Source organism: Moschus berezovskii, chromosome 15 (assembly GCF_049115385.1).
Source record: "Moschus berezovskii isolate FMDL1 chromosome 15, NW_MosBer_1.0, whole genome shotgun sequence".
In the NCBI taxonomy this organism is placed as follows: domain Eukaryota; kingdom Metazoa; phylum Chordata; class Mammalia; order Artiodactyla; family Moschidae; genus Moschus; species Moschus berezovskii.
The window spans coordinates 38319380-38343983 of record NC_142474.1 but is presented as its reverse complement, the minus strand read 5'-3'; the positions used below and the strand labels follow the sequence as shown (position 1 = coordinate 38343983).

Below are 24604 nucleotides of genomic sequence, written 5' to 3'. Positions count from 1 at the left end.
TTCTAAGTCCATGAGGAGCTTGAAAAGGGTGTATGTAAAGTAGGAAATAGAAATATTTGTGTGCCATTTTTGCATCATCCTGTTAACGCTAATGACTTTTAGAGTGGATTTTTTTTTTCCAAACCATTACTGTTATAATTAACAGCCTATGTGATTTAAATGCAAAATGCAATGAAGATGGCTGGATTATTTTCCTTCTTAAATCTTATGTTAGATTTTTAACGTTCCATAAGTATGGTCTTGAAAAAAACAGGATAACCCTGAAAAAAAAATTGTTCAAACCTGGTTCAATTTGCAATCTACCTCCTGGTAAATACTACTTTCTTTCATCCGAATGTTAACATTTGGTGATAAAACTATCAGATAAAAGCCCTCTCTGCCTTTCATTTCATTGTTCCCTAAATAGAGCAAACTACTGACATCCCTGCCTTAAAAATCAGGCTCCGACCGAACCCCCGCGTCTTTATGCAGCATTTCTTCCTTGCAGACGGAACAGTCAAGGGATGTGAAGGAGAAAACCAAACAGACAAACATGCGGGTTCTGAAAAATGAATTCCCCTAAGAGGCTGTCTCCCGGGGAACTGCAAATCTTAGCCCCTGGCCGAGGAAGCGAGGACTCGGTATTTCTTAGAGAGAGATTTCCCCCTTGACACCCGGGTGTGCGGTGGATTAACTAGTTAGAAACTGGTGAGAGGCGGGGTCCCTGCTCCTGAGAGCGCGGGGGCCGGGTGCCCTGTCCGTGCGGCCGGGCGGGAGCAGGACTGGGCGGACTCCTCAGTCCGCTGCCCCGTCGGGCTTCTCGCAGGGAGGCCGGCTCGGCCCGCCCCCACTTCCTCCCGGGCTGGCCCCTTCCCTTTCCTGCGCCCCGGGCAGCTCCGCCGTCCAAACCGGAGCTGAGTTTGCTGACAGGGGCGCACGGGCTGGCGGCGCTGATGTCAGAGCCGGCGGACGGCCGTGATTGGATCTAATTAGACTTCGCAGCAGCAAATAGACAGGCTCCCTGCGTGATCGGCTTCAAAGTGGCTGGTGCCCAACAACTAGCAGAGGTGCCAAAGTAGAGTCTGCGCGCGGAGCCCAGATTCGGGGCGGCTGGGGCGGCGGGCGCTCCGCGGTCCCGGCCTGCGCGCTTGGTGCGGGCTCAGACCGCCGGCTCTGCCCGGCTGGACGCAGGTGACAGAGAGCCGCCAGAGGAGACAGTGACAGAGAGCCGCCAGAGGAGACGCCAGGAGTGCGAGCGCGCAGCCCCGAAAAGTGAGCCGGCCCCCGATCCGCAGGAGCGTCCCCGGCGGCCGCGGCCGGAGCCGGAAAGCTGAGAGTGTTGGAGAGAGGACTCCTGCCCGGGTCCACTCGCCGGCCGCTGCCATGGCATCGGTCCTGGGGACCAGCAGAGCGTCCGGAGGGCTGAGCGGTCAACTCAAATGCAAGTCCAAACGGAGGAGGAGGAGGCGGGCCAAGCGGAAAGGTAAGGACCGGCTTCCGCGCCGCCTCGCGCGCACTCCCCGCGACGCGCGTCGCCTCTGTCTGCGCGCCCTGCCCGCTTCTAGCGGCCTCCCTCGGGATGCTGGGGCGACGTGGCCGGAGCCCGCCGAGCGCCCCGCGCCAGAATTCAGGTCCCTCCGTGAACGCCCGGGCTTTCGCCAGCCCGAGAGGGTGGTCAACCGAGCGGGGGCCCCCGCGGAAGGCGGTGCCCTCCCCGGCCTCCTGCACGGCTGCTGACCGTCGCTCACAGACGCCGGTGCCGAAGGAAACGCTCGCCTAAGCCCTAAGCGCCCCTAAGAACGAGGGACGGGACCTCGCGCCAGCTTCTCCATCCCAATTGTCTTGGAGGCGGGAGTGGGCAAGACCCTGGCAACCGCCTCCCCACGCTGGGTGACAGTTTCTATTCCGAGCGGTGCCGGCTGTTTTGTAAACACGGAGACCTGCAGCGAGAACGGGGTTCATCTGGGGGAAGTAAGCAGAAATTAATGCATGAAAAGAGAAGCATCGCAGCTCGTTAGAGATGAGGAAAGCTGCGAACCAGGAAGGGAGAGGAAGTGCCTGGTGTCAGGTTTGAGCCTGGCTCCCCAGGTGCTGGGAGACGAACGAACACCCGAAGTTAGTCGTCAGGTGGGCAGCCCAGGGTCCCCTCCGGGCAGGGCACAGTCGGCCTCTGCTCGGCCAGGAGGACGGTCCTGGGCGCCGTCCCGCTGGTGTCTGTCCCTGGAGGGTGGCCGGAGCCCTCGGTGAGGCCGCCTCTTTCCCAGAGAGGAACTCGTGTCAGCCGCCCCTTATCATGAGCCTGCAGGAGAAAGTTCACTTATTACTTGAAATGTGTTGTGTTTTTTTAAGTGACCACAGAGCCCTAACAAACAGGGGAAAAGACACAACCATCGTGTGTCTGGTTTCCGGGTTTCTCTGCTGGAGGATGCGGAGTTAGTTGTGGTTGAACATGTACCTCCTTCCCCAAGAATCTTCATCCTTCCTGAGGCCTGAGATAAGTTTCTGCCCCATATCCTCCTAACTGCTTCCAAACAGTCCCGAGCCCTTCCTGACTTCTTCCTGTAGTAGAAATTAACCAGACAGCTTGAAGGAATAAATGCCAAGAGCACACAGCCATTCATTATGATTGCATGTCAGGGTGGCAGGGAGCTAGGTGACAGCTTCTAGGAGGGCTTCAGAGGCTTGGTGTGGGGAGTGATTCTGTAATTCAGGTTTAACTCTTGAGCTGCTGCAAAGAATGCTGGCTACTCACTTTGTTCCCTGAAATTTTCACTCCGAAACAGATCTGGTCAATGTCTTCCAAAAATAATGCTAACAGAAAGTGACAATGATATTGAAAAAAAAGTCACAGAATTTAATAATGAATATAAATTTTTAAAGTAATGAAAAAGAAACATTGCTTTTTATGCTTCAAGTGTTCATGTGTTCCAGTATTTTTATTTAGCATATTTAAATATTAAAATGGAAAAGTATGGAACAATATTTTACAACAAATCAAAACCTATAGAAAGAAAATAGAAGCTTATGAACACTCATGTCTTTCTCCAAATTCATTTTTTGTACCTTTAATTTAAAGGCAGTCATGTTAGCTTAGAAGGGATTCATTTTCAGAAAGGAAAGCAGGAAATCTGAAGGAGGACTTCATTGGCTATAAACTATAACAATTCAAAATACAATTTTATGTGAAATATTTATACACTTTATTTTGAATATACCAAGTCTCTTAATTTTTATAGCCAAAAATGAAGTAGGAAAAGGTGTCCAGGATGTGTGTACTAATTCCGGTTACTCGCAAATTTATCTGTGGGGTGAAGTTTCCTATGTCATCTGCCAACAGCTTATCATCATGGATGAGTCAAATCAAACCTCTAAGTGTTCACTTCTTAGGGAAAAGTTAGCAGTGTAGGTGTTTGTGGTCAATGAAAAGAAAACAACAATTGCAGAGCTCTTTATTTGCATTTTCCTGGGAATAGATCAGTCTGTATATAATTCCTAATTATTACAGATGCTTTTTTCCCCTATTCTATCAGAACAATGGTGACTAAATTATGTTCTAATATTCATGAGTTTTAACAGCAGAAATATAATAGAATAGCCTCAACTTTTAACCTTATCTAATAATAAAACTCTGTATCTGTCACAGTTTAAAGCCCATGTGTGAATGGGTGGCTGTTAAGGAATTTTGATAAGGCTCTATTGAGTACTAAGTAAAGCCAGTGATTATGAGCACACAGAAAGAGTTTTTTTCCTGTGTAAATGAATAAATAAGTAAATGTACATTTTTTGCCAGTGATAAGTGTATTTCCACCTGTTCTCACAAACAAGAATCATTTTGTTTGCATCATAACTTTTAGTTTCCCAGAGCTGTTAACCAAAATGCTACCGGCTTCTATACAAATTCTCTAAATGTGGCTTTCCTGAGATTTCTTTATTATGCTTTTTATTGTCAGAATAATCTATAGGATCTGAAATAAAAGCTCTGTAGCTATAGTGTAAGTGTGGAATTAACACAATACTCCCATTTATTATTACATAGGATCCACAGACTTGGAAATGAATTTTTTTTTTCCTGTAGGAGATATTTTTTAGTCATGATACCACACAGAAACCAGTCTATATCATTAAAAGTAAAAAAAAAAAAAAAACTTACACAGAAAATATGACTTCAGGTATTAACTAGGCATGACCTGCATTTGTCCCTCAGGTAAACTTTTAAAAAGACACTAAGCAAACCTCCCCACCCCCAATCCTCCTGTTATTTCATTAGGACCCAGTGCCACCCATTTTTGCATTTTTCTCTCTGTGTTATTTTTCAGTTGGGACTTTATCTTATAAATTGCTTATGGATCTTTTACATTTTCTGTACAAACAGAAATGTCAAATTTTGACTTTTTATGCAAAAAAGAAAGGCAGTTTTTTGAAAAGCTGAGGGAAGGACAGTGTTACCATCTCACTTGCACACTATGATTCAGGATGGTCACCTGCTCAGTAACATGTGCACCCCCACTGTGGTTAAGGACGGTTCCTTCCCCTGTCACACATGAGCCCCATCAGCTTCTGCTTGTGTTTCGTGCAGAGACTTCCAGGAAATCCTGGCTGCACGTGTAGTTTAGGAGACTTGTAGTTTAGGAGACTTGCCTGCTGCCTCCCACATGGAGCACCCTCTTAGCCAGTTCCTCGCGGAGAATCCTGGAGGCCGTGCTGGGCCTTGCATTCCCGGGTGAAACTGTGTGCAGGTCTGCATGCAGCCTGTCCGTGCTGGTCTTTGAGTCACACCTGCGCATGTTACAAAAGAACTGAAGGTGTGGATATTGTAAAAGGTTGTAAAAGGTGCATATTTTAACCCTGAGCAGTAAAGGCAAAGGTGGAAGGTTTCTTAAATTCGTATCAGCTAAAGCAGGAAGCACAAAAAGCGGTACCATCAGAACAGGGTAGCATATAAAATAAGTCACTTACATGTATCAGCTCCCTGAACCATGGACACCTCCAGGGAAATATGCCTGATGAATTGCATAGGTGTATTTTTAATTATTAAAATAGTATACGTATTCTCTTTTGATCTCTTGGTGAGCTTTCTTTGATGAGAGTAGTTTCCCAAAAAGAAACTGTGTATTGTCATGAAATGCATTTTGTAAATAAAATATTTTTAACATTTGACCCATGAATACATACAGTGTATAAAACAATTGAAGTCCCTGGAAATTTAAAAAAAAGAGATTGCTCTTTAAATACAAATATATTAGGAAATGGATTGAGAACCAATTCAAATTCAGTTGGTTCCAGGAGGTAAATAGGAAGACGGGATTTTAAGTGAAGGGCATCAGTCCCTATCACAGAGAGGAGGAACTTTGGGGAACTATTTGAAATGCTGTAGAAACAATCCTTGGTAAGTAGATCCAGCTGAACGCGGCATCAACACACCACCTGTCTTTTCCGAGGCGTTTGACAGCAAGCTAAGTTAATGCTTGAGTTTCACGTATTGTTCCAAGGAAACCCCTTACACAGAGTTCTAGAAAATTGAGGGGTAGCTCTGCAGAATTAAGTAAGCTGATGAATCAGGAGGAGGCAGGAGCAGCCGATCATGAACTTGGGGAAATGCGGGCGAAAGTTGACCAAAGGAGCAGGATAAGGAGAGCATGTGGATGGCAGATGCAGGCTTGTTGTGAAATGGCATTCCATGAAAAGCTGATGAAATAGAAAGATGGGCCACAGATGAAGGTGGCAGAGGCCGGTGGGCTCATCCTACCTGGTGGGACTGCCTGCCCTCTGCATCGCAGCCAAGCATCCCCGCACGCACTAGCCTCGCTGGCCCACAGCTCCGGATCAAGGGCTGGATTTAGTGATGAAATTAAACTGACGGAACTGTTCGCCCTCTAATTGTGTAAGAGCTTTTTCTACTTTTCTCTTTTTAAAATTTGTGTTAGTACCTCTGGTTTCTAGTGACCCGTGTAATAGCAGTAATTTGAGATTGCTTCAAGGGCATTAGATATGATGAGTGAACTTGAATTTAGAATAAAAATATGAGGCTCATGTATCCATCGCTAAACAGTGGTGATTGGGTTGTTGGAGAAGTGCTGCCCCAGAGGGGCATCACATAAGGATATGCCGAATAAGGAAACTGCAGCTTTCTTTTCTTGAGGCGTGGAGAGACAACTTCTGCCCTGAAAGCATTCAGTGTTCAATTTAAAAACCGTAGATGTTTGTGGTTGTGTGTGTGTGTGTGTATACCTATACATAGTGAAGACAGCTGAAACACCTGAGCATTTTTTATGTCTGCCTGCTTCTTTTTCTAAAATGCTAGAAAATGAAAGTCACTGTTTTTGTACTGTGGACAGTTTTGAACAACTCATGAAACCAAAAATAATACCGCGGATCTTCATCATTTAAAAATATTATCTCTGAATGCTACATCGGTAAATGGAGCTCTTAATTACTAGTAAACAAGATCTCTAAAAGGATAAATTTTCACATAATAGGTGAGATTTTAAAGGTACTTATTTTAGCTATTTCTAAACTGGAACAAAAAGGAAAGAAAGGTGAATGCCCAAGTGAAATATGGAAAGCACAAGGTCCTTCGCAAAATATTCAAACTACTGAGTGTTGGCGTTTCCTTGAGCGTGTACATCACAAGGAAAAGCCACACAGCCACACACTGCCTGAGCGCGGCCAGACCCGCTCATGCTGTCGAGTCGCTGTGAACAGTGAAGCCAAATTAACCCCTGTCTGTTCAGTTAAATGGTTCTCCTGCACTGAAATGCAGAAATACATGCTGTGACGTACAGGATTATGCAAAGAGAATTGTTTATTGCTCGCTAATAATGCTTCATAATTCCCTTAAGAGCATATCACTATCAAAGAAAAGAACATTACTTTTAAAAAGAGGGGAAACATCTGCTTGATTCTTGATCTACTCGTGAATTTGGTCTCTGCCTGTGGGATCAAGAAACAGAAAGAGGAGGGCATGCTGAGAAATTTAAAACCTAGCCTCTTGCGTATGTTTGTACCTCGGTTCCAGACACCTCTCCTGGGTGATTAAAATTTTACTTCTTTATTTATTTTATTTAGAAGGAGTCAGGGACAGGGGCTGTTGCCTTGTTTCTTGACCTTGTTTCAACAGTCACAGCAAAGGCGGCTCTGAGAGCCGTGACTGTCCATCCACACACTTGTGAGCGAATTCATTTTCCCAGGAATCCCATCCAAGAAACAGCAACCCAGAAGTAGAAATGTTTGCTTTTTAAGCTATCAGTAATTTTCCCCAAAATAAACTTGGCTACTTGCAAAGATAGCCGATTTTTTTTTCTGAAGACTGATAAATGATAAATATTTGAAAATAAAGAGTTAATCTGAGTGCCTAAGTTCTCTCCAAACACTGTGGATATTTAGTCATCTTTTATTATAGTTACAGGTATTAAGTATGAAATAATTTAAGTATGAAAATAATTTCATTTTATTATTTCCTGGATGGAGAATGACTGCAACCAGTATCTGGTTTCCGGTAAGAAAGTGGCTAGTCAGTGTCCCTTTTGTGTCATGAAATAGATACACACAAGCTCACTATCTTGTTTAAATTATGAAAATTATCAAGTTAATGTTTAAAAAATTTTAAATCTCAAAAAACAGCAAGCGTGGAATATAAATTTTATATTCATACTAAAGAGTGCATTTTATGCTTGATTAAGAAATAGTGTCCAATAAATGGGACATTTATAATAATAAAGAGTAGCATTAAAGACGGAAGAGACCTACAAACGTTCAGGTGATTTTAGGATTTTAGGACTATTCTTTTTGAATCCCTAAGAGATGCAATTTTCAAAGCTTTTTTAAAGCGGAGTTCACTTAAAATCATGGGCCTGGAGGAGGCACCGTGGGGCTGCCTCGGTGCAGAGAAGGCAGGCAGAACAGCCCCAGCCTGAAGAGACCCGGCGAGGGGCTCAGGCTGGGATGTTCCAGCTCATGTCCACACCTGCTGCCGTCCACAGCTCCCCAACTGAGGAGGAAAGCTGAGGTGTGGGCGGAAAGTGGGCAAGGACAGCCAGCCCCTCCAGTGTGATGACCTGCTCCCTTCAGCTACAATCTGGTTCCATCCCTTCCACCAAGCACTTTATACCGGCGCCCACTGAGGTCTCCCACAAAAGAGGTCGAGGCTTCTTTCTGTGGCCACATCATGATTCGGATGATAAACACAGCGAACATTGCTCAGAATGCATTAGCAAACCCTCCTTTCTGAAATCTCTGCTCTACAGATGTGACTCTGCCACCCAAATGCTAGCTCAGGGCTTCCAGGGGGTCGCACACAAAAGAAAATGCTCCTTTAAATGCCTCAACCAGGATGTGCTTTGCAGACTTTCACAGGTTTAATTAATCTTTACTGCTCCATTTATTTGAGATGCAATCTCTAATTCTTGTTTCCTTCCGCTGATAGAAGACCTGCCTCATCACTGTGCAATGTCTTACGTGATTTCTCAAATATGGCATGAAAGTAGAAGTAGGACAGAGGGGACCCAGTTCTCTGAAACTGGAGCCCAAGTCAAATCCTCTCTGTGTTAAAATCAAACAGAAAGTGGGGCGGCTCCGTTTCTCAGAAGCAGGACTTGGGAATCGTGATAAAGTAGCTCACAGCATGCTCCTAGAACACCAGTAATTGATTTAAAAATGACTTTATCAGCCTCAGTCCATCGGAAGTACACAGATGGCCTCTCTTTAAAATTAATGCAATATTTCCTAAAAGTTTAATTGCTCTTGGAAAAGTCCAGTATAATGAACATGACAGACACGTCAGCAAAGCAGACCGTGGCCTCCTCCCCGCAAGCCTGGCTGTGTCCGCTCGTCCCTGTCCAGAGCAGATGCTCCTTCTGCATTTGCCTGGCGGCTACGGAGCCCGTATCCTCACAGGAAACACTGTCCCTGTCAGACCACGGAAGGTGCATAAGCTCAGGTACCGCCTGTCGTGTACAACTTTAAAAGATTTTTTTTTAATCTGGTTGTTGTGCAAAACAATATTAAGCATCATACCTTCTCCTATCTCTTAGGTGAGTAAAAACATGGAAGATCTGCTTTAACCACAGACGTAAAGATGCTCTGTTTGTGTTTCAACTCTAAATATTCATACTGTGGATGAAACTTTGTAAAGGACCTTCCGGATTCTAACAGAATTCTAACAGAATTCTAACAGAAAGTGACTTTTTCATTCAAAACATACAGTTCAAGGAGAATTTTTTTTTTAATTCAGATGAGTCTGTGCTGCTAATTTCCTTTCTGAGGAAGAAGTAAATTTGAAATCAAAATCATTGATATATCCTGAGGATAAATAGTAGCTTTTATAAAGCTCTGACACAGTAGGACAGGGAATGCAGTATCCTTAAAGGATACTGAACAGAGAACAAATGCTGTCCCCCTGACGGTGGCTTTGGGGGCAGCACATATATCCTTGCACCAGTCCCTCCCAGAACTGGAGACAGAGATCCGCTCGGGGCTGGTGGAAATTGGGGGGATCTTCTCTCCCTGAGCAGTTAGAATAAGAAGGTTACTCATTTTAGATCTAAAAAATGTGCAGTTCATATATATTGTTATCACCTTTTAGGGGTGTTAAATTTATTTGGGGCTTTTGTATGTTGATAATGAAGAGAGTTCAAGTTATTCAAAATTATACTTTCTGTAGGCTGCTAATATATGCAAACAATATATACAGATAACAGATTCAAGATTTAAGATATATGTAAATATTTATTGAAATAATGAATATTGAAATATTAAAAGATTGCCCATCAGCTTTCTGGAATAGCAGAAGTCTAACTCATACTCATTTTTAGATGAACATTTTAAAAATCAAGTGTAGAAAAAAGTCTTGAGAGGATGAACTCCTTGAAAGACAGTGAAAAAATAAACTTGGTTTATGATCATGACATTTAGCATGAGGAAAACATCTTTTATTTTAAAATTTCTTAAAGAAGTAAAATAAATCTTTTTGTTATTGCATCTAATAAAAATTAATCTATCCTCTTATGTCATAAAATATGAGAAACAGAAACCATGGCAGTATGTGGGGCTGTTGACAGGAGGAGAGGGGAGGGAGAAACAGAGTAACTTCCAGGTCTCTTTCTTCCTGTGCTCTGGTCAGAGCTCACCTTCCTGTGCTTTATTTTCTGTGTCTTCCACAACAGAGCGGGCTCTTGATTGAAAGTGTGGGATACGAGACCCAGCTCTGCTCTCTTTCAGTTTGCCTTAGACATTGTGTGTGTACTCAGACAAGGGCTAGATTCAACCTGTGTGAGTGCCTTTATTCACTTGCAGTTGGGTCACCTCGGGCACCTGCTCTGGACTGGGCAAAAACCTAGGAACTACAAAGGTACAACAAAAAAAAAGTTGACAGAGTCCTCCTGTTCTCTGAGTTTATACTGAATATGGGGACTAGTTACACAAATGTACAATCATAGGAAATGAAAACAGACTCTGTGACCTAACACAGTTTTAGGTCCTATGGGAATTTTAATGCCCATTTTTACCATATATTTTACAAAATTGAATTTCTTTTATCATTTCAGATGAAACTACATATATAAAAATTAAATGACTAAAACGCAAACTCCTGTAAGTCTGAGCATTTTTATCCCCTCTGCAATGTCAAAACATATTAGCTGCTCAGTTAATATCCACTGAGAAAGTTGATCTCATTTTTGAAATAAAGTTTCTTAAAGCAATAATCAGAATATGGTAAGAGGAAAACTTTTCTAAGGAAACTGGGTGCAGATGGCATAAGCTGCTACAGCTTACAACAGGGAACAAACCACAAGAGGAACTGAGTGAGGGGTTACTGGTGATTTCATAAGTCACCTGGTGTGATGACCTCTCGGGAAGGACATGGCTTCTCCCCTTCTTGTTTCATTAATTGTCTGCAGGTTTGATTGGTGGATGTTGGTCTGTGTGCAAGATGGTCCTTGGAGGATGGGGGCCAGGTACACTCGGTGTGTTCCCAGAAATTAGCACACAGGCTCTCTAACTGTACACCATCAACCAATGGTTGTTGCCGAATTTACTTATAAAGAGCACCTACTGACTTATTTTCGAGTCATTGGTGTGGAACGTTGAGTGTGCTTATTCAACAGACGTCCATGGGACTTCTTTATGTGTCTGCACTGCACTAAACATCAGGGATTAAGCAGTCCAGAAATTCTGGGAAATGTTCTGAGTCAGAAAGCACATCTCAACATGGCCATGTGGTCCATGCTGAAGAGATAGTCCACTCCCTCAGGAAGCCAGGCAGCACCCTGCTGCCCTTTGCCAAGCCAACCCCCAACCCCTCCCCACCAGTCTGCACGCTCGAGAGTGTTTGTGTGGATAGGGTGAGGGGCCACTCTCAGACCCAGAGAATGCCCAAGGTGCATCTTAGCGACACTGGTGCCCACACACCCTTGACTCTGAGGAGTTCTCGGCCTCCCCACCCTGTGCCTTTAGCCTGGGCTCTGGGGTGTCCCCCCCACCCACCTCGGGAGTGCACATCTGTCCCTGAGTCCATCCTACTGCAGCCAGCCCCCAACACCTCCCCTGAGACAGGCCCAGGCACTGCCCCAGGCTCACTCTCCACCCTGCTTCTCATTGCCAGAGGTCCACTCTGTCCTCGTGGCTAAGGGCAGAACTTGTGTGCGTCTATGCAGATCAGAAGTCTAGCACGTGAGTAAAGCAGGTGTCTTACTTGCGGGATGGCTGGCATCTCTCTGCCTGGAGGTGATACAAAGTAGGACCCAGGGCTCATCCCAGCAGTCATGGGAGACCATCCCACCACCGTGTCCACTCAGGGCTGTGGACACAGGATACCCTGTGGGAAAGACAAATCACTGGACTGGTCCCTTGCATCTGTGTAGATGGCACGTTTCCTGGTCTTTCTTCTCTCTTACCTGAGACGGCCTTGGGGCAATCTGTCTCTCCATTCATCCATTTATCTCTGTCTCCATCTCACACACATGCATTAAATGGGTGACCAGGGTGCAGCGCCAGGAGATCAAATTCTTCAGAGCACAACTTGCCTGGTTTGTTCTTGTGGCTGCAGTGATGCTGGCTGCCCCAGTGGGTCTTGGTATTTATCTATAATGATGCTTAGGGAAGTCGCCAAACTTGAACATCAGGAAGACAATGAAAAATGCACATTGTTAAAAATTAAAACCATATACTGGATTGAATGCTACATCCCGTTTGTAAGTATTCGTAATAAAATAAATAGTTGCTTGGTGTACAACACTCTGTATGTGACGCCACTGGACCCCCTGATCTGGGAATGGGGGGATGTTGAGTTTACCCACATCCCAGGGAAAGTATAGAACTAAATGTTCATAAGGTTGGATGTGTCTATTTAACAGGATGTCAGCCTCACTCAAAAGGTTAGCAAAACACAAGGGAGGACAAACCGTGAAAGATTCATTTAGTTGAGACTCTGGTATTCAGTTTTCAACAAGATTGTCTTGGTTCATCACAGGTAAACCAGCCATGCTGAGGCCATTAAACCCACTGCCCATGTGGCCCTTAGACAATAAGAACTAAAATTAGTCACTAATATTTATTGAGCACCTACACTTTTCGATTCCAGAAATTCCTCTCTGCTACTCCATTTCCTTATAAAATGGAACAATGTTTGAACTGTAGATTGTAAGATATATATATTTCTTGTATATTTCACATACATATATATGTGCATATATATATACACACGCACGTTCACTCAGAGATTAGCAAAATATTGTCATATTTAGGTGACCTATAAATGAACTTTTAGGACAAAATTTAGAATAGAGAGGGTTTTGGGTACTTATTAGACCAAGTTAACTATACAAAAAATTCTAGATAGACAGTATATTAGTCGGCTAAGGCTGTATAACAAACACCACAGCAGAAATTTATTCTCTCACAGTCCTAGAAGCCAGAGACGGGAGTCAGATATCAGCAGGGCTGGTTGCCCCCAAGGCCTCACCCTCTGTCCCCATGTGGTCTCCCTCTGTGTGTGTCTGTGGTGGGGACACAACTCAGCCAGAAACAGACAGAAGTTCTCTTCTGTTTACCTTTAGAGACATCTCCCAAGCCTAACACACCATGGGTTCATCAACGTCCTCTTCCAAGAAACATCTTCTCCGCCTCAATAAGGGCCAGAAAATTCATGCTGCGTCTTTGTCACCGTGATACCTCTAGCATATAAACCATAAAGTCTGTATTGGATGAGAAGTACTCGTAGAATCCAACTGACCTTAGGCTTGTTGAGATAATGCCTGGAATACTTTTTCTGTATTATTTTGTCATGAGTGTTCCCAACTGATCTGATTATGTAACCGATGTGGATTTTATTTCACTTGGCCTCTTGTGTCCTTTCCCGCCCAGCAAAGACCCCTGCTTCTAGCTAAAGGTGGTGTGAACTCGGATATTCTGAGGCAGGTTCCTTTCCCCCTGCCCCAGCACGGAGGCCCTTTCTCCACAGAATCAGTCCTATGCCTTCCTTCCTGGGAGGTTAAGTAAAGGTCCTCTTTGTTTCTGGATAAGGGAAGGGGGACCCTGAGGCAAGTGTCTCTTTCCAATGGCTGGACCATGAGGAACCAGACCTGGACCCAGGACCTTTGGTATTCAGCCAAGTACTCTTGCTGAGGACCCACTGCCCTGCTGTGGAGGCAAACACGCAGATCCCTAGGAGGCAGGGGCTCACTGTCTCTCGGGGATTCCTGAGCAAACATCTAGAGAACGTCCCCAGTGCCTGTGAGTGCTGCCACGTGGAGCAAGATGGAAGTCTCGGGGCAGGGGCAGGGGGAGCTCTGTGCTCTGGTTTTCACAGAGGTGCTGAGCGTGAAGGCAGCTCGTAACATCATAATGTGTGTGTGTGACTATGAATGTGTATTTGTGGGGATGTATTTGCCTGTATGTAAATACATATATTTATGTATACACATGCTTATATACAACTGTGCTTAAGTAGCCTTTGCTTAAGTAGCCTCCAATTATCTAATTGGATGATTGAAGAAACCTTTAGAGATCGTTCAACCAACTCAGACATTCAACATCTTCATTGTTCAGATATCTAAATAATACACATTCACTCCAAAGTAAATATTAATTGTTGTACAAAGTAAAAATATTCAACAACTATAATGAATTAATATTAGAGGTGAAGAAATTTTAAATTCTATTTTTAAAAATCAAATACAATAGAAAGGTAGAGTGCTGTACATACACAACCCCTGCCTGCACAATACTTATATACACAACACCTGCTTACACAACACCTATGTACACACCTGCATATACAACATCTGCATGTACAGTATCTGTATACACACTCATGTATACACAACTGTGTATACACAACTGTATATACACAACCTCTGCATACACAACATACGCAAAAAAGTATATTTAGTGAGCACAGAGTTTATAGTCATATTCAAATTGATATTTTGCAGTGAAAATGAAGCCTATCCTTCACTCAGTGAAACCCTGGAACTAAATCTGAATGTTCTAAAACCTTCTCATCATACATAAATACCCTTCTTGTGCATCTGGATTTAGAAAGAGAGCATCCTGACCTACCTTGTGTGTGTCTGTGTTGGTGTACACGATATTTTTCATAAACTTCCATGCATAAAGAGTATATTTATTGTTCCAGTTTCCTAGATTAAACTAGCTCAGAATCTGTCTGGTGTACAAGTCAAAATCAGCTTGAAGCCACAAGTAAACATACAGGTTCTGTTTCAAATTCACTGAGTAAATGGATGAAAAGTGGATTACAAATTAGATTTGGGTAGAGAATAGTCAAACAGGACATCTGAACTCAGTATGTGAAAACTGATCCTGGAAGTGCCAACTTTGAAACAAAGCAGTTAAATGACGGATACCCTTATAAGTAAATAGCGTGTTCCCCCAAAGTAACAAAGGACATTAGCATTAAGGGGATATAAGCAACTCCACAGCCACAAATGGACTGAAATTGCTCTTCCCATCTGTTCAACATCTTACTTATAAAACCATTCCACGTAAATACACACAGGTAGATTTCTGGACTTGTAAAATCCCTTTGTGAACAAACCTGAATGTTCTTAGTGACATTGTATTGATGTGTATGACAGGAGAATGACCTGGATCCCTTACCTTCAGCAGCGAGAATGGGAGGCTGCCTCACGCCACTGACCTTGAGCAGAGAGTGGCCTGAGCCGGTCTCTTCAGACCCCTCCCCCGATTGTCCTGTGGAGCTGACAGTAGCTCCAGACCCCAGGCTGGGTTAGGGAAGAGCCGAGGGTGGATGAAAGTACAACCTGCATCTGACGGAAGGGCCCCTGAGCCCAGAGCAGGCCTGACACAGAGGTCACACCTGGGCTCAGGTTACACGTGGCAGGCCATCTACGCAGCCTCCCTGAACTTCCCTGCTGGTGTGCTACCCTGAGTAAAGTTCTCCAGTTGCAAAAGTGTCTCCAAACTCCCAGCTGTCTTTCTAGCAGCTGTCCCTAATCTCAGTGTCTCTCTGTGTGTGTGGGGGTGGGGTGGGCGTATGGTGTGTCGGGGGGTGTGTTTGTGGGTGTGTGTGTATGTGTGGGGGGGGTAGAGAGGGTATTGCTGTGTTAGCTGCTCTCAAAACGTGCTTCCAGTGGCTGTCCAGCACTCACCAACTGTTAGTTAAGGAGGGAACTTGTGCGTCCAGGTGGTGTCTGTGTACTCCTGAGTGTGGGACTGTTACATACAGTGCTGGTCAGGACCCTGGAAGTCTCACGGGGACTCTGTGCTATTCAACTCATAACTTCTGTGAAACCATCAGCCAGTATCCACTCACCTTCTCTCACCACCATGTGACCTGTGACCTCTCCAGGTATGTCCCGCTCCCAGGTGCCCACCTGCCTCCTTCCAGCTACACATTTTCCCCCAAAGGCCACTGTCAAAATCTGATGTCATCTGGTTGACACCGTACACAAACATGAATGAAAAAAAAAAAAAAGTACAAATGGAGAAATGCGTTCTCACAACTCGGGGGCCTGCCTGTTAGCAGGTAAACAGTTCTGCCCAGTGGACCAAGTGACGGCAGTTTTCGTCAGCAGCAGCAAGACTGAGTGAGGTCCCCGGGAAGGGGTGAAAGGGAACCTTCGCAGACCCCCGCTCTGCAGCGGGGAGAACACAGCCTGCTTCGATCAGGGCTTTCCGTGCCTGCTTCTTCATGCAAAACATTCCCAGAAAACAGAAGGAAAGGAGTGAATCGCGTAATACACCTGGAGATTTCCTACCTTTGTGTGTAACAGAGTCCTTCAAATTTTTGTAATCTTTGCTTGTTTAAGAGCTGTGTGAATTCTTTCCAAAAATGTTAATTTTTATAAGATGACAAATGGTTCTATTTCTGCTTGGAAAACAGCCATTTTGCATAAAGTCGCGGTTTTGAGCACCTATTGTGTGTCAGGAGCTGGGACAGAGTCAGGTACATGTAAGAAAGCAGTCACTGTCACTCTGGCCTCCACCTCAGAGGAACCTGGGCATGAGTTTGAAACGTGCGCTGTAAATACAGCTGATAACTCTGCTCTTCTGTGCGTTTCTTAATGAATCTTCAGTTCAGTTCAGTTCAGTTCAGTCGCTCAATCGTGTCCGACTCTCCGCGACCCCATGAATCACAGCACGCCAGGCCTCCCTGTCCATCACCAACTCCCGGAGTTCACTCAAACTCATGTCCACAGAGTCGGTGATGCCATCCAGCCATCTCATTCTCCGTCGTCCCCTTCTCCTCCCGCCCCCAACCTTTCCCAGCATCAGAGTCTTTTCCAGTGAGTCAACTCGTCGCATGAGGTGGCCAAAGTATTGCAGTTTCAGCTTTAGCATCAGTCCCTCCAATGAACATCCAGGATTGATCTCCTCTAGAATGGATTGGTTGGATCTCCTTGCAGTATAAGGGACTCTCAAGAGTCTTCTCCAACACCACAGTTCAAAAGCATCGATTCTTCGGCGGTCAGCCTTCTTCACAGTCCAACTCTCACATCCATACATGACCACGGGAAAAACCATTGCCTTGACTAGACGGACCTTGGTTGGCAAAGTAATGTCTCTGCTTTTTAATATACTATCAAGGTTGGTCATAACTTTCCTTCCAAGGAGCAAACGTCTTTTAATTTCATGGCTGCAATCAGCATCTGCAGTGATTTTGGAGCCCAAAAAAACAAAGTCTGACACTGTTTCCACTGTTTTTCCATCTATTTCCCATGAAGTGATGGGACCAGATGCCATGATCTTTGTTTTCTGAATGTTGAGCTTCAAGCCAACCTTTTCACTCTCCTCTTTCACTTTCATCAAGAGGCTTTTGAGTTCCTCTTCACTTTCTGCCATAAGGGTAGTGTCATCTGCATATCTGAGGTTATTGATATTTCTCCCGGCAATCTTGATTCCAGCTTGTGCTTCTTCCAGCCCAGCGTTCCTCATGATGAATCTTAGGCAGGTGTAATTTGGAATTTTTAAAATGTTTTAACGGGTATATTTTGAGCAACAGAAATCTTGGACAGTTTGAGACTCCTGGGAGCTAAAGGTCAGTCTGACATGAATCAGTTCAGTTCAGTCACTCAATCATGTCCGACTCTTTGCTCCCCCATGGACTGCAGCAAGCCAGGCCTCCCTGTCCATCACCAACTCTTGGAGTTTACTCAAACTCATGTCCATCAAGTTGGTGATGCCATCCAACCATCTCATCCTCTGTCTTCCCCTTCTCCTCCTGCCTTCAATCTTTCCCAGCATCAGGGTGTTTTCAAATGAGTCACCTCTTCACATCAGGTGGCCAAAGTATTGGAGTTTCAGCTTTAGTATCAATCTTTTCAACGAATATTCAGGACTGATTTCCTTTAGGATTGACTGGTTGGATCTCCTTGCAGTCCACGGGACTCTCAAAAGTCTTCTCCAACACCACAGTTCAAAAGCATCAATTCTTCAGTGCTCAGCTATCTTTATGTTTCTTTATCTGACATGAATGGGGGCCACCAAAGAAGGTCTGTGAGCCACACATGGTTCCTGTGGACTCTGCATGTATAAACCTGCAGAAAGCACAAAGGAAGAGCTTTCTCGGTTATCTTCAGGGCAATGGGATCGCACTCCCCAATTTCAGGAGCCCGAGTTGTTAACGGTCACAGCCCCTGATGACTGGAACCTGTTGTATAAGACAGGAGCGACTAACTGAGAAGTGACTTCAGATGACGCAAATGGTGAACCAGCTCTAAACATCTTCATATTTCCTCTCGTTGGCACCTTTCTCCTCTGCTCAGTGTGAGAGAGCACCCTATGTGTCCACCCAGGGACAGCACGCCCTCAACCAAGAGCCAAGCCACACAAACCTGTGCAGACAGGCGCTCCCACCTCTCTGGGCGCATCTCCAGGAGTCGGCTGTGTCTCCTTCCTGCTGTGGGACCACAGTCCATCCCAGCATGTCACGCTGACAGTGATAACGCCACTCCCACAGGAATCACAGGAGGCAGGGTGGTTGGAGGCAGCCGCAACTGCAAGACTTGAGCCGCCAGTGTTGGGGCAGTGTCCAGGGCCGAGCTGAGACACCCACAGCCTATTTCAGGGACCCCGGGAGCCCCAGACCAGCCAGGCCTCAGGTGACCATGGGTCAAGGCTCCTAAGGTTTGAGGGGATTAATATCCAGCACGACCAACGGTGCACAGGACACCTGGGCACAGTGGGCCCTGATGCAGTTGTCACCGCCCCCCCCGCCCTGGGCATCTCGGGAGCATGATGGGAACCCTGCTCCACGTGATCGGAACAGGCTGAGAAACGGTGTCAGGAGCAAAGCTGAAGCCTTGAAATCCTCATTGTGGCAGAAGAGATGAGGCTGGAGGGAGGAGTAGGTGTGATCACCAGAATAGATGGCAGGGACTGAAGAGCAGGAGGCAGTCAGTGGGCTCGGGTCCTCCCTGGGTCTGGGCCCAGAAGTGAGGCAGACGACCTCATCACCCCCAAGTTCACAGGCGAGGTAGGTCTCCCTGCTTCCTCAGGGCTGGAGCAAGTCAGGGGGTGAGCAGTCTTCTCCTGCACCGCTGAAGGTGACATTTTCCAAATAGCATCCCCTTCTTATTGACCCGGCCTCTCCTCTGTGTGCCAGTCACAGTGTCCAGGTGGTCAAAGCAAACACAGATTCATCATTTGTATTTAGTCTAAATAGTAACTTTTAAGGACAAAGGGTGATAATTATCCAAGACCCACGAGGCCCCCAGTGCCTAATTCAGTGCCTCCCAACACTGTGGTGGGTACAGGTGCTCAGAACTTATTATGAAGGCTCCAAGATGATGAGAAGAAATACAGATGTATTAGGAGTTAAATGTACGCTTCTGGCCTGAGTACAAAGGACGATAAATATTGTTGGCACGGGACAAATTAATAACCAGCATAAATCACGGATGACGAGGACACAGGCTGCCCTAGAACCCCTCCCGTCTTCTTTCCCCTTCTGATGGACGATAAACCTCCAGAGCAGGGTGTGGAGGCCCAGGACGTACTGTCCTCCCAGAGACACCTGGGAGGGGAGTCCTCGCAGGAGGGTGGCACACACAGAATGACCGGGGAAGGAGAAGGCAGCTACTTCTCAAATTAGCATAATTAGTAATTATCCCTTAATAGCCCCACTCGGCTTCGGAGACTTGGCACTTGAAATTCTGCTTAAAGTTCAGTGAGAAAAAAACAAATTTCACGCTGAAATGTCTCAATAACACAGCTGAGCTGCCAAGGTAATCATCTGCTTACGATAAAGGGAAGGAGACGAGCAGGTACACACCTGAGCCCTCCCCTGTCGGAGGGAGGTGTGCCATCACACCTATTTGGACAGAAAACAACAAAGAGCATGTCACATCCTAGAAAGTGCCCCAGTCTCTCTTCCTGTCTTTGAAGACACTTTCAGAATTTTTCCTCCCTGGGGAGCCCATGTCACCAGCCAGGTATGAAGAGCCATTCCATCTAATGAAACATAATATCACTTCCCAAAGATCAAAGACTGTCCAAAATAGAGATGGTATGGAAAAGATAAAATACAATACAGAGAAAGAAAAAGCAAACAGTTGCATCAATGTCATAGCCAGCAGCTAACAAATCTTACACACCTTCAATTTGCCTATTGGAACTCAAGTCCAAATAAGAGCTAATAACCCTGAGATTTAGTATCCATGGCAGGGAAACAGATGGATTCTTTCTAATTTTATGAAGACATGTTTGGCAGAACACAGAGGAGACATAGTTAGAATTTTTTTTCAGCTAAACAGTATCTTTCTTTAGCCTGGGCAAGGAACACTTTGCAACTTGTCAAAGCAGTCTTCTGATATTAATTCACTGAAGCCATTTGTAGAAAGTCTACACTATCAACTTATGTGGTTTGATCAGTGAGTCTCTCGGCAGAGATTCAGGTAGGAAGGTAAGCAGGTCTCCAGTTGGCAGCTGTGGACGACACTGGTTCAGCACAGGAGCCGGAACCGCTCCGTTAAGAGATCAGTGGTGTCAGGAGGCTGAGGGTGGAAACCATCAGCGGAGGCTGGGACTGCTTGTTCTCATGGTTAACGTGCTCCCCTTGGCGCATCCTCCCCACTGACCTCAGTTCTCTCCTCCACCCACTGCCACACGCTCCTCCCTGTTATTTTCACGGGACACCCCGACCCATTCCCAGATTAGCCCACTGTGCTGGCCGGCCTTCCATGTGGCTCACAGGCTCATGAGTTGTTTGTACTGGTGACTCTCAAAAGTAAGACGGAAAGAAGGAAGGCTGATGTTTGATCCTCACTTCCCGCATAGAGCATTTCACAGATGCCTCCTCACTGAATCCTCTCAGTAACTCAGCAACGTAGACATTCTTACCTCTGCTTTTCAGGAAAGGAAAATCAGGTCCTAAAATGATACGGAATATGGCAAAAAGAGGACTTAACCTGAACCTAAAGTTTTCCCAGGACTCAAACCATCTCTCAAAGCTCATGCCTTCTTCTTGAAACACCAAGCAACATTTTAGCAGCTCTGCTTTTGGAGGAAATTCCATATTGTTTTCCACAGTGGCTGTTCCATTTCACATTCCCACCAACAGGGTATCAGGGCTCCCTTTTCTCCACACCTTCAGCAACACTTGCAGTTTCTTGGTTTTTGGCTTTTTTTAAATGGCCATTCTAACATGTGTGAGGTAACGTCTCAGTTTTCATTTGTTGTTAACAAGTGATGTTGAGCACCTTTTCGTGTACTTGTTGGCCATTTGTATGTCTTCTTTGGAGAAATGTCTGTTCAAGTCATTTGCCTATTTTTAATCAGTTGTTTCTTTTTCACTGTTGAGTCACACGTGTTCTTTCCAAGAGTTTTGGAAATTAACCCCCCCTCAGATATGTGGTTCGTAAATATTTTCTCCCATCCTATAGGCTATGATTTCACTTCGGTTGCTGGTTTCTTTTCCTGTACATAAGCTTCTTAGTTTGATGTAGTCCCACTTGTTTGCTTTCACTTTTGTAACCTGTGGTTTTGATGTAAGTAAAGATTCAAGTTCATTTTGGCTCTTGGGGGTTTCTGGTGTTCCCATCATCATTTGTTGCAGACAGTACTTTACCTGTTGTATTTTCTTGGTGCCCTTGTCAAAGACTAGTTGACTGTATATGCATGAGGTTTCTTTTTGTGGACTCTGTTCTGTCTTGTTGGTCTGTATATCTGTCTTTATGCCATATTGTTTTAATTACTGTTTGTGATCAATTTTGAAATTTGGAAATCTAATGCCTCCAGCTTTGTTCACTTTTCTCAAAATTGATGTGGTTCTTTGGGGTCTGTTATAGTTCCACAGGAATTTAGGATTGTGCTATTGATCCTTTAATGGAGATAGCGTTGACTCTATAGACTGTTTTGTGTTTGGACACTTTTCACAATGGTAAATCTTTCAATCCATGAACATGGGATGCCTTTCCATTTGTTTTTCATTTCCTTCATCAGTGTTTTCTTGTTTTCAGTGTACGAGTCTTTCACTACCTTGGTTAAGTTTATTTCTGAATATTTTATTATTTTGATGTTATAGTAAATGGGATTGTTTTCTTAATTTCCTTTCCTGCTGGTTCTGTGTTTGTCTCCAGAAATACAACTGATTTTTGTATGTTGATTTTGTATCCTACAACTTTACTTAACTTGTTTATTATGTCCAGTGATATTTTTGTGGCATGTTTGAGGTTTTATAAATATGGGATTATATCAATATCATCTGCTAATATATATCATTTCCCTTCTTCCTCTCTAATTTAGATTCCTTTTCATTCTTCTTCTTGCCCAGTTTACCTGGCTAGGACTTCCAGTACTGTGTTGAGTAGAAGTGGTGACAGTAGGTGTCCTTTTCTTCTTCCTGATATTCGAGGAAAAGCTTTCAATTTCTCATCATTCAGTATGCAAGTAATCCTGTTTCTGGAAATTTACCCAAAAGAAACAAAATCAGGATCTGGAAGAGATATCTCACTTTCATGTCCACTGCAACTCTGCTCATGGTGACCCAGATGTGGAAATGACCAGTATCTTGAAATGAGTTAGAATATTATTCAGTCTTAAGAAAGGGAAATCTGACACTTTCAATACCATGGAGAAACCTAGAGGACACTATGTTAAGTGAGGCAGGCCATCACTGAAGCAAAAACTGTTGTGTGATTCTACATATCTGAGTATCTAGAAAAGTCGGATTCTGAGAAATGGAGATATGATTATGGTGGCAGGGGCCCGGAAAATTGGAAATGGGGAACTTTAACAGGAATAAGGTTTGATCTGCAGGATGGGTGAGTTCACACAGCTGCCGTGCAGTGTGCCTGATGATAGCAGTGTGGTGTTGCTAGGCGGGTAGAGCTCACGCTGTGCTCTTAGCATGGGCGTGCACATACACACACACGCACACACACAACAGAAGGGCACAAGGACGCTTGGGGAGATTTGAACGTCTCTCAGCCGATTGTGGTGACGCTACTGCACACACACACACATGCACACACACACACACAAGGGAAGGGCACAAGGACGCTTGGGGAGATTTGAACGTCTCTCAGCCGATTGTGGTGATGCTACCAAAGCATTAGTGCACATCCACACTCATCAGATCCACACAGCTGGCCAGGGTCAAGCACATTGACCTGTGAAATTGTGCAGGAATCCAGGACTCCTGGAGAAGGCGGCTTTAAGAAAGGAACCCTGTGACAAAGCTGTCTTTGGGAACACTTTGTTTTGATGCAAATAATTTGTATGTTCATAAACTAAGAAAAACCCTGGGACTGGGTGTGTGCAGAGAGGAGCATGTCAGAAGATGTCAACACATCTTCATGCTGCCGTCTCCAGAGGAGACACGGTGTTTGTCTTTGAAGTGGGGATGCTCTGGAGAGTATTGTCCTTCTGGTGAGGACATTGGTGTGTTTAGTGGCAAGAGATCTGTGACCTCAGTGCAGGAAGAACAGGATCAGAGGGACCAGATTCTGTCTCAGAGCAGAAGTTACATGGCTGCACAGTTGGACGTCTGGAGACAGATTCCCAGTTTGTTGAAACTGTAGGACTGTTTTTCCTTGAAATGAAGCTATTTGAAGGACCCAAGAGGAACTGAAAACATTACTGTTGGAACATCCTCTGGGCTCACTGTTTGAGAAGGACTGCAGCAGACTTTATCATCTAGTTATGTGGATGCCAGCCACGGACTGCTCTTGGCTTCCAGAAGGAAGACAAGCCCGCGAGCAAGGAAGGCACAGGAAGATCTGGTTCTGCAGTCGGGTCAGTAACCCCTTTTGCTGCTGTCCCACCTTTCACTGTCCCGCGGCCTGTCCATGCCCATTTCTTACCCCCATTCCTGACACACAGAATATCCCTGCTTCTAAGTGGCAAGATGATATCAGAGATGCCACAGGTCTGCCCGGGACCTGAGGCCTGGCCCATTCGGGAGATAAACAGCCACCTGCCCTCTATGAGAAGGCCAAGAAAACACCAGCGTCTTCACAAAGTAAGTAACCAGCAAAGGAAGACAAAGCAGGGGGTCTGGCTGGTCCCATAATTTCTGTCTTTTCACCCGATGAAAGTGGGTCAACGTTTTATGCTGCTCATATTGGGTGTCATCATTTTAGCTCCACTAATAAAAGCTAATGGCTGGCTAACTGTTAGTGGGAACCAGAATCTCAGATAAAGAACAGAAAAAAAGATAAAAATGGCAAATATATGTTTCAGAATCAGGCATTAAACCACCAAGATGCTCCCGTAAAGTGTAACTTTCAGATCCAATGATATCTGGGGAAGACATGTTGAACAGAAAGAAAGTCAACCCGAATGTTGACCTTGTGGCTTAGGTCTTTCTCACGCCTCCACTTGTGTCTCGGAGTCAGCAATGCAGAGCGGAGTCAGGACTGGAGCCATGGGAAGCCCTGGGGCATCCCAAGCTACTCTGTTCCACAGATGGCCCCAGGGTGTGACATATGTAAAACTGCCCCCTCCTCAGTTTGGAAGCATGGTTCTCTGCCTGAAGATTTCACTTTAATCATCTTACTCATTACAAATGTCTCTAAACTGTCTCCCTCCCTTTGTTGACCTTTCCTGGCCCATCTTTCCTGGAGACTTCACCCTCCCCCAAGTCATCACTGTCTCCCAACCCCCTGCCTCTCCCCTCTAGCAGCTGACCCCCCAGGGCCCCGCAGCA

The 24604-nt window shown here is 45.0% G+C and overlaps 1 protein-coding gene across 1 annotated transcript in view; it reads left to right on the top strand.

The window, feature by feature from the left end:
* Window positions 1-879: 879 nt before the first annotated feature.
* ADARB2 (adenosine deaminase RNA specific B2 (inactive)) overlaps window positions 880-24604 on the top strand; it is a 232354-nt gene continuing 208629 nt past the window's right edge. Inside the window, exon 1 of the mRNA XM_055431566.2 lies at window positions 880-1462. Within this exon, the coding sequence (XP_055287541.2) occupies window positions 1363-1462 (100 nt within the window). The 5' untranslated portion in view covers window positions 880-1362. The remainder of the gene's footprint in view (window positions 1463-24604) is intronic.